This window comes from Stegastes partitus, unplaced genomic scaffold (assembly GCF_000690725.1).
Source record: "Stegastes partitus isolate 25-593 unplaced genomic scaffold, Stegastes_partitus-1.0.2 Scaffold511, whole genome shotgun sequence".
Taxonomy (NCBI): Eukaryota; Metazoa; Chordata; class Actinopteri; family Pomacentridae; genus Stegastes; species Stegastes partitus.
The window spans coordinates 1,375-10,869 of NW_007578242.1; the positions used below are offsets into that span (position 1 = coordinate 1,375).

Consider the following 9,495-nt stretch of genomic DNA (forward strand, 5'->3'; position numbering starts at 1 on the left):
AAAGTAATTAATTCCAGTTCTGCTGATAATTTTCAAAAGGTAAAAATGTATTTTATTGTTCACACATTTGCAAATATAATGACTAACTACAGCTGGACTCTTTCATATGAATGAATATCTGAAGCTAAAGGCTCACATTTCCATTAACAAGCTTCCAAATGCAGGTAAAGGCACACAGACTTCATAACCCTCGCTCTATTCAACTATTTTTTAAAGTTCAGGTGAAGGTAATACGAAGCGTCTGCAGACTGAGTTCATCAAACCAAGGGAATAACTCTCAAACTTTCAGTCCTCTCGGTATAAAATTCCCTCTTTGTACTGACAGTGTTTCCTTGCTGAGCTGCAGTCGAGACACAGCAGCACAAAGAGGGGATTTTGTGCTAAATCATAGCGAGTAACTACTTGAAGCTCTTAGATTCAGACATCAAACTGCTCAAGCCTCACATGAACTTTTGAATAAATTTTTTAACTGATTGATGGCGGTGTTTTTTGGCCCCTACTGCAAGCACATTAGGCAGGGATGTACTAAAAGGAGGAATGTTTCAGCAAGTAAAAACTCTCTAAAGTGTTCAAATAGGCATTTAGAAAACTGTGAATCTGCCCCTTAATACCACACTTAGTCCTGATACAAAGTCTTGTAACTGAAAATGTTAATGGATAATTAATTATTTGACCTGAAGGTCTGTTTTGGCCGACAACAAAACAAAGTGTTATCGAGGCTTAAAAGGTGACCAAGTTTGGAGTGTCCTGTCTGAAGAAGTCACAAAATTAGTGGCTTCTTTTAAACCGCTTCTGAAAACCATTTTTTCCACAATATCTGATTTCATCTTTTTATTGCTGAATAAAGTGTTTGTCTTCTGGTTTAAACTTTCTTCATTTCACCTTAACTTTGCTAGCTTTGTTTGGCATCACTGGCTCCCTGTTGCTACTTTTCCTTCTGGGTATGCAGCTTTTTTAATCCTTGTTTTTAGAAATGCAATTTTAATAAAGTTATCATTATTATATTATTATTATCATCACACAGATTAAATCAAACATATAAAAACACAAATAAACCAGGAATGGGATGTAACAATTGTTACCCAAGAATGGAAAAAAGCCCTACTACCTTAAACAGGTACATCCCTGCAAAAAATTAACTTTAGCCACTGCACCATTACTACGAATAGTAATAATAATGTTTTTTTTTTCTAGCACATTTCAAAACTGAGGTGCTTTACAAAACATTAAAAAGCAACAGTTAAATATTAAGAGATGTCAATAAAACACTAGTAAAGACAGTAAAACATTCAAAAGGGTAAAGATAACACTTAAAAAATAAAATATTCTACAAATGGCTGTCTGTAGAGTGGCCTTTTAAAAGTTTTTTTGAAATAAGCCACTGATTGTAAACTGGGGGCTTGTTCCACAACATCAGGGCTAAAACAGTAAAATCATGTCCCAGTTTGTTTTAAGCCAAAACTGTGGGACTTTTAAAACCACATGATTATCTGATCTGAGGGGTCCTGGTATAGAAATAAAGGGTATAAAGTCCTGAAATGTTGAGCGGCACCAGATCACAAAGAGGTTTGAAAGTAATAAACAGAATCCTAAATTGAACTCAGTAACAAATGGGTATAAAAAGCATTAAGCAGAAAGGATACAATCAGCCTGCTGGTTCTCTGGATGGATCTGATTTTCAATCTCCACCAGCAGCTCAAAGTCAGGTATCATGAGGTGACGATGCACTGTGATGTTCTGGTACTGGTCGTCCTGGTCCAGGGGGTTTTTGGTGGCGTCTGTACCAAACAGAACTAAAGCCAGTTCATCCTTAGACTCTGCAAAAACCTGACAGAAGACAAACAACAGGTCCAGTGTGTTAACCATGATAAGGACCTCTCTTTTATGCCTGAAGTTTTAGTTTGTGTCTTGTTTTGTAGACGTGTACCTGGCGCTGGACAAACTTCTGGATGACTTTTTTGGCAAGTTCAAAGGGAGGCTCTTCACCAGGGGCAGAGTTGGACATGGAGAAGCCCACATCCATGCACAGGACCAGAGCTGACTGTAGAGGACAGGCATGCCAGGGCTCACAAACACGAAAGAAGGCGTCCTACGTTTCTCAATCGCCCTTTTTTCATGCTATCTGTTCTTAAGCTCTTAAAAGTAGCATGAAAGGATATTTGTATACACTGAATAGGGGGCGTGACAGCCTTTTGCCTCCCTGCCCTACATGCCCCGACATGTCGCCTGCGCTGACGTTAAGTTCAACAAAAAATAATTATTTGTTTCAAACATTTGAAAACCGCCAAATTAAAACAAAAACCACCGTCTAACAAACTATGCATATGGAAAACTGCTTTATTTAGGAAATTTAACAGAAAACAACTTACTTTAGCGCCTGCCATTTTCTTTCTTCCCTCTTCCAAAGGCTGTGTGCCACTTTGTTACACCTCCGGAAAGAAACGCCGGAACCGAAACGACAGGTTCCTGTTTACGGTGAGAATTGTTCCGCGGTTATTTCTAAACAGCTTAACGAGACATATTATTGATTGTTTCTCACTGTAAATTATGGTATATATGTTTAAAGAAATATACCGAGTCTGTATCGAGCTGTCGGAAATGTATTCGCGGTCTTTAAAGTCTGACTAGTGAGAGCAATGAAATGCAAAAATCAGATGTAGGTCAAACGCCCTCCAGCGTTTCATACGACTCTGTGCACAGACTGAGATATTATAAGGTCTGAGCTTCCTCTGTGTTGTACCCGCTGAGATTTCAGAAAATAAAAGTACTGACAGATAAATGAATAACAACAACCACCCGTGAATGAATATAAAAATGATAAACAAATACAATAAAAATCCACAAAGAGAGTAGGCCCGATAAAAAGTGCACATTAGGCTACTCAAAGTCAACCTTCTCATCCTCAAATTTAAAATATTTACTTCATTAGATATTTTATAGTCTATTAGTATCAATTACAAGTTCCATTTCCTGTTATTGGGCACATGGCAAAACAGATTCTGACACCAGCTGGTTTCTTTTTGGATCAAGTCAAGTCTGTTGTCAAGACTCTCAGTACCAGGGTTTTCTAAGTTTTGCGCGGCACACCACAAAACTTCTGCAACTATGATTTAAAAAAACTTCAAAAAATAACAGTTTATCTTAACGTTAAAGGACACAGAGATCATTTCACATGCTTTTATCCCATCGTGCCCTTTTCCCTTCCTGAACCAAAGATCTATTGATCAGCACTAGACTGTACAGAACTGAGGCGTCGGGCTTTTAAATTAGAACCAAGAGATGCAATCCCATCACTCCTGTTTTTAAGTTTAAATATGTTTTTAAGGCCCTTTGTGGCCTCTTTCCTAGCTACATCTCTGACCTTTCAGTACCTTATGCACCAGTGTACACTTTAAGATCCCCAGGCAGAAGTCTTTTGTCTGTTCCAGCTCAAAACTAAATGGGTCAGAGCATTTGCAGTCATGGTCCGGAGGCTCTAAAATGAGCTGCCTGAGGAAATCCAGTCAACTGAGTTAGTGAACTCTTTCAAGTCCCTTTTCTGAGAGCCTTTCCTGATTTTATATGAGTTTTAATTTCATTCTTTTCTTTAAAAACATAATAATAAATCCCTTTTTCCAACATTGTTGACTTTTCTGTTGTATTTTGTTGCCTTGTGAAGCACTTTTGCATCTTAGATTTTGAAAAGTGATCTGTAAATCATGACTGTGAATAAAGATTATTTAATTTTCCTACACGAAGCTTTAAATGTTAAACCTTCTCTACAATGGACAATAATACAATAAACTAATAAACTTTGCATATTTTCAGAAAAAGGATGTCGTCCGTCACCTTACTATCTTTTGTCACACAGTAATTGTGGTCATTTGTGACTCATTTGTGTGGTTTTGATCCATATGCTGTACACTGCCCTCTGTGTTTCAACATTTAACGGTCTGATTTAACAAAATTAGGCAGTAAAACAGGACAAAACAGAGCAAGTTGGTAAATACGGTATGTGTTGGACCGACTGTGCTTTCCGCTAACACACTGTATTTGGCCCTGCTGGCGTTGCATTACAGAATATGGATTTTCTTAATTAGGCTTCCCAGTTTAACACCAGGGTGCCAATAATCTGATCTCCAAGCACCCACACCCCAGAGAGCCATCTGCATCGGTGTGCATCATGCTGGGCTACACGCTGGCTTGTTTTTGTCTGAGAATATGGAACCACAGAAAATAGTCGCCTGCCATACATTACCCTATAACGCCAGCAAACAGGATACCATTATAAGATATCTCTTCCACGGTATAGATTTATTGAAAATGTAACAATCCCACACTTTATTTCATTTTTCTGTATAATTCTTTACTTTGCATTCTGTAGATTCAAAACATGTAATGTGGAAAACAGATTCAATCCACAACAACTGATCGGTGTCTTTTCCTGCATGAAAATACAACTGAATTACTTCACCCGGCCAGGTGTATCCGTAAATATTTAAATCATCCGATCTTTTCAAACCAAACCCATCTGCGAACAATTTCAGTGTGTTTGCGACACATTTATTCCAAAGTGCTTCAGTATAAAACACCTACTGTAGCTACAACAACTTCTGAGAGTGTACTAGCATTAAATATATAAAATAAATCAAAGTAGCATATAAAACATGAATGTGTGGAAACGTGAAAAGAATCATCAACTAGAAAATTACCGAAAACTTCATTTTATGTGTGTGTTTGTGGACCAAGACTGCGAAGACAACACAAGTAGTTTAAGATCACAAACAGCTGTTTGGATGCTTTCAACATGAGAATTAAAAGAAAGATGATTAGTCAGCTTGTCCTCACTATGGCTTTGTCATGGCTGAATTAACGCCCTGGAGGAGCCTGTAGCAAAGAAGAGCAAAGGGCCTACCTCCCTCACTCCCAGTCTTAGTGCATTGCTTAGACGCTCCATCGCGTACAGGGCTCACTACAGATGGAAGCATAAACGCAATTAGCTGACGTTCCCAGAAACCAACAAGCACTCACATGCTTGAATACATCCTGCCCCAGAGTTTAATGTGTTTCAGGTCATTTTTTTGAAACACAGACATCATCCAGAATAACACAGGTATTATAACTGATCTGTACTAACGCCTGGTCATGTTCTACATGTCTGCTTATTTTCAACAAACCCCATAAAAAGACAAACATCCATTATGAATGAAAACCTTCTAGCAAGTTCTATCTGCAGCCAAAGCCTGAACTCCAACTTTCTTGATCCTCCTAGTTTAGGTCATGGATTTGCTTGGTATAAAAAAAACAAAACATAAGTAAAAGCTTTTATTGAGTTTACCAGACCTTGCAAAATTCTAAACTTTCTAATTCAAAATGTTAGGTACAAACATTTGGCCCTCTGAGCTAAATTTCAACATTTTTCTAATTACTTTCTAAGTCTCACTGATTTTTCCCCCACTGGATTGTGCTGAACATCCATGAAACCTTAAGGGTCATTTGCAACTAAACATTTGTTGCTGAATGTTTTTACAATATTTAAATAATAAGAATAGATCATTTTCCACCCCACTGATAAATCACAATTCTTCAAAAAGAAATATCTCCATTATTTTTTTTACTAATATATTTAGATTCTATGTCGTATGACTACAGTTCTGTCATATCTGGGAGCTGTTTGGCACTGCATAAAAAACGGACTTCAAAAGCCTAAAAAATGTATAATTAAAAAAAGGTTTAGAGTAAATCTTTAGGATTTTGCAAGATCCTACAAACCTAATAGAAGTTTTTACATTATTTAAAAAATAAAAAAATAAAAATCCATGACATATACTGGAAGGTTTCGGTTATACATGAAATGATCAATGGTTCACTATGGGTCAGTCTCATGCACATCGTCCTGGTGCTGGAAATACTCACATCAAACACGTTCCCAGCTAATGCACCATTTATTTCCATTTCAGCTTGTTACGTTTGCTAAAAGCTGAAGTAGCCAGCTGTTTGAGGAAAGCAATGTGGCCCAATTTGATAGATCTAAGTCTCCAGTAACAAAAGTTGTTGGTGGGATTGTGTGTAACAGACAGAGGAGGGAATATTGTTGATTTTGGTCTTTTCATGGGGTTTGTCGCCAATATGAAAAATCTAAGGTAACGCCAGGCTTATAGTTTCAAAACTGACACACAGTCGCTTCACTGGACAGATTCTTGTTTTAGTGGAAGCTGTCGTCGTGGTGCATATTCCCACTGAAACAAGCAATAAAAGTAACAGACACACAGTTAACCTGCATCAGTGGCCCCGTTGCCCACTTCTCACAGTTAATAATCCAGTCTTCCTCCTCGTGTTTATGGAGACTTCACAGACAAGACAGTGTTGCCTTCAGAGTTAAAGCTCCTCTCGATGTCATTGCACGGCACAGTGATCACAAATACGCAGGTACAGATATTTACAGATGAGGTGAAACTTAATTCAAACTTTCAGGCTTCCGTTAGTACGTGTATTAGTGTCCACAGCCTCTGAGTGGAAGTGCTGTTCAGGAATTGTTTGGTGGCTATTTAGTGATCTGAGGGAAGCTGTAATGAACCTGGAAGTAAAAAAACTAATCCAGAGTTTTTAGTAACGTTTCAGCACCTACAGTAAGGAAGGTTCAGGCAGTGTTTAATAAGTTATCATTTACAGGAAAGCATAGTGAAGTAGCTTTTAAATACGTTTGCACAAAAATCTTATCAAACGGCTCTGGATGTTTGTTGTAGTTTTCAGCAAAATATCAGAGCCTTTCGTCAGCAGATAATTTATTTAAATCAAGTAAATGGATCTTGAATTTTCTGTCAAATTAGTATTTCCAAGGTCAGAAACTAAGCTTTATGCTGAACTTTCTATGAGTGACTTGAATTTTCTGGTTTTTGTACGTCCTCTATGACCAAATTTATACTGAAAGCACCTCTAACTTTCCTTCACGCCAACCTCTTGACCTCAGTGTCCCTCTTTCACACTGATGATGTCTGGGCAAGTTCACTGGGCGCCTTGCTCTGCAGAGTGCCAGAAACAGTGTCAGAGTCAAGCAGCTCCACTATGCTGTACGGTGAACAGTCCTCAAGTCCCAGTTTCCCGCAGGCCCAGCCACAGAAGCCTTTCTCCAGGTCTCGCACCGACAGCCACCACTCACTGAAGGCCCAGGACACCTGCACCACGGCGGAGTACAGAGCCAGCGACAGCGCCATGGGCATGATGAGCATGGGGTAGAAGATGATGAGGAAGGGGCAAATTGTGATCTTGTGCCAGAACGTCCGCTCCTCATTGTACACCAGGAAGACGTTGTACCAGGTGAGCGTGCCGTAGTAGAAGGAGGTGATGAAGGAGAGGAGGAAGATCACAGGCGCGCACGAGAGGCTCCACAGGACAACATGAGGTCCCTGGCACACACCCAAGCTGCAGCTGCGTTTGCCACCTTCGCCCGCCTCGCATTCCGCATCTAGACGCTCCTTCGACTTGGCAAGTTCCCTGAGTTCCCTCTCCGTCAGAGTGACGTGTATGTCCACCACCTGACCCTTCTTCTTCCCTCGGGTGATGGTGCCAGTCAGGGTCACATAGCGGCTGTCTGGAGGAAGGTTCCAGCCTCCGCCTGGTCAGAGATAACATGACATGACAAACAAAAATAAGCTCTTTCTCCTCGCCTAGAAAAGTTACATCTATTAAACCTTAATGTAGAAAATCTACTTAACACAGGTTTAAATGCTTAAAAGTAATCCAAGTGATGCTGTTTTATTATCCGCACTGTGCTTCAAAGTAGTAAACACAACATGATATCTGGTGAGTGGGCAGCTTGAGAAAACATCTAAACAGAGAGAGACACCTACACAATGAACTGAAGCTCCCAAAAGGCTCAGTTTGACTTTGCATCTTCTCAAAGTAATAATCAAGATGTGAACAAGAAGATCTACAAATTAGATTTCACCACATTGAACACAGGAGTGAAACAGCAACATAAACATGCACACAAAATGCAGAGATTTCAATTCCCTGAGAGAAGGACAGTGATTAATTCGCAGTGAAAGCAACAGAATGCATGAATGCTATATGCTGAATGCATGATTGAGTGATTAAAATGAGACACCCTGTTCTTCGTCATGATTGTAACACAATGTGACACCTTTCTCACCTTCGCCTGTGGGTGTGCAGAGGAATTTAGCTCCTTCCTCGGTGCTCCTCTCTGCTGCCTCCTCACCGTCTTGGTCCTCTCCGGGTGCCCTGTCCATCTCAGAGCGGTACACAATGATGGACTCTGGACGTGGGTCTCTCTTCTTCCTCCTCTTCCTCCTTATAGAGGGTCCCCCTTCTCCGTCTTCCGTGTGGTTCCCCGATATGTCCGATCTCAAGGAGATCATCTGGGGGCTTCCTTCTCCTTCGGTTTGAGGCTCCTCCACCTGTGCCATCCTCTCATTCAACCAACTCTGACTCTGAGGCTGCTTTTCCTTTTTTTTAATGTATGGGTGAAATATGGAGGTTAATAGTGAAATTCTAACCAACACAAACTGTGCCCACCCATTGCGTTCAATCAGAGTGGGAAGGCTGGAGAAGTAATAAAAGTGCATACACACAAACACACAGAGAGAGAGAGAACAGAGAGAGTTTTATGAGCAAAAGCAGGTTTGTGTTGTTTTTTTTTAAGTCACTGTTTAATCCTCACACTGATCCTGGCCCCAATTCTGCACAGAAAAACAAATAAATAAATAAAAACACAACCAAATGGCTCATTAAAACGGGCCTAACTGACATCTGAATGAACAGGGAGCACATCAAACTGATCCATCACAAAGAAAGCATGGCAGATTTGTCCACAGAGGGGACGTGAGGAGGGGGGCTGTTTGCATGACAGCGCAGCAATGATCTCAGTGCTGCCAGCTCAGAATAACAACACCATCCCATCCCCCTGTTAAAAGCACTGACAGCAAACACACACACACACACACACACAATAATAATCATAAAAAAATAATAATCACAGGCGGATTGTAGAGAATGCACAATTCCACGACAAGGCTTGAGATCGACAATGCAAGCCTTCATACAGCTGATCCCCTCCCATTTAAATCCCACCCATGTCCGCTCTTTGTCTGCAGCCGGCGAATGTGTGCAGCAAGTAGAATATTTCCACATGAATCCAGTCTTACCTTCAGGAGGCCGGCGAGCACCGTGCGGACAAAGCTGTGTGACAATAAATCCTTTGTATTTGCCTGATAACATTGCAGGGAGGGGGGCTCACACATCCCGGCGCTGTGTTTTGTGCCGATACAGATGCGCTACGCAAAATGATTTCCAGAATAGCGCTGATCCCGCCCCTCCAACCTCTGTCACGGCAAACCCACCATCCAGGAGCCCCGCTGCTGTCATGTGAACAGGATGGAAATAACGGCCGAGGGATAAACGAAAAAAAAAAAAAGAAAAACCATACAATAAAATGTATTTTTAGATTTTATAAAGCAACTGTCTATACTAAACGGCGTAGTGCTATTTCTCAAGCTA

The 9,495-nt window shown here is 40.4% G+C and overlaps 1 protein-coding gene across 1 annotated transcript; it reads right to left on the reverse strand.

Moving 5' to 3' along the window:
• Positions 1–4,323: 4,323 nt before the first annotated feature.
• Positions 4,324–9,248, reverse strand: tmem169b (transmembrane protein 169b). Its single transcript, XM_008287650.1, has 3 exons — positions 9,144–9,248; positions 8,132–8,541; positions 4,324–7,594 (listed from the first exon to the last, which is right to left on the reverse strand). Exons 2-3 carry the CDS (start codon positions 8,403–8,405, stop codon positions 6,960–6,962), a joined length of 909 nt encoding a protein of 302 aa, XP_008285872.1. The 5' UTR covers positions 8,406–8,541; positions 9,144–9,248; the 3' UTR covers positions 4,324–6,959.
• Between the last annotated feature and the right edge of the window lie 247 nt (positions 9,249–9,495).

Coding starts and splice junctions, on each gene's coding strand:
- tmem169b (XM_008287650.1), bottom strand. CDS start 8,405: ATGGCACAGGTGGAGGAGCCTCAAACCGAAGGAGAAGGAAGCCCCCAG. Junction 7,595..8,131: donor CTGCACACCCACAGGCGAAG/GTGAGAAAGGTG, acceptor ATCTCTGACCAG/GCGGAGGCTGGAACCTTCCT.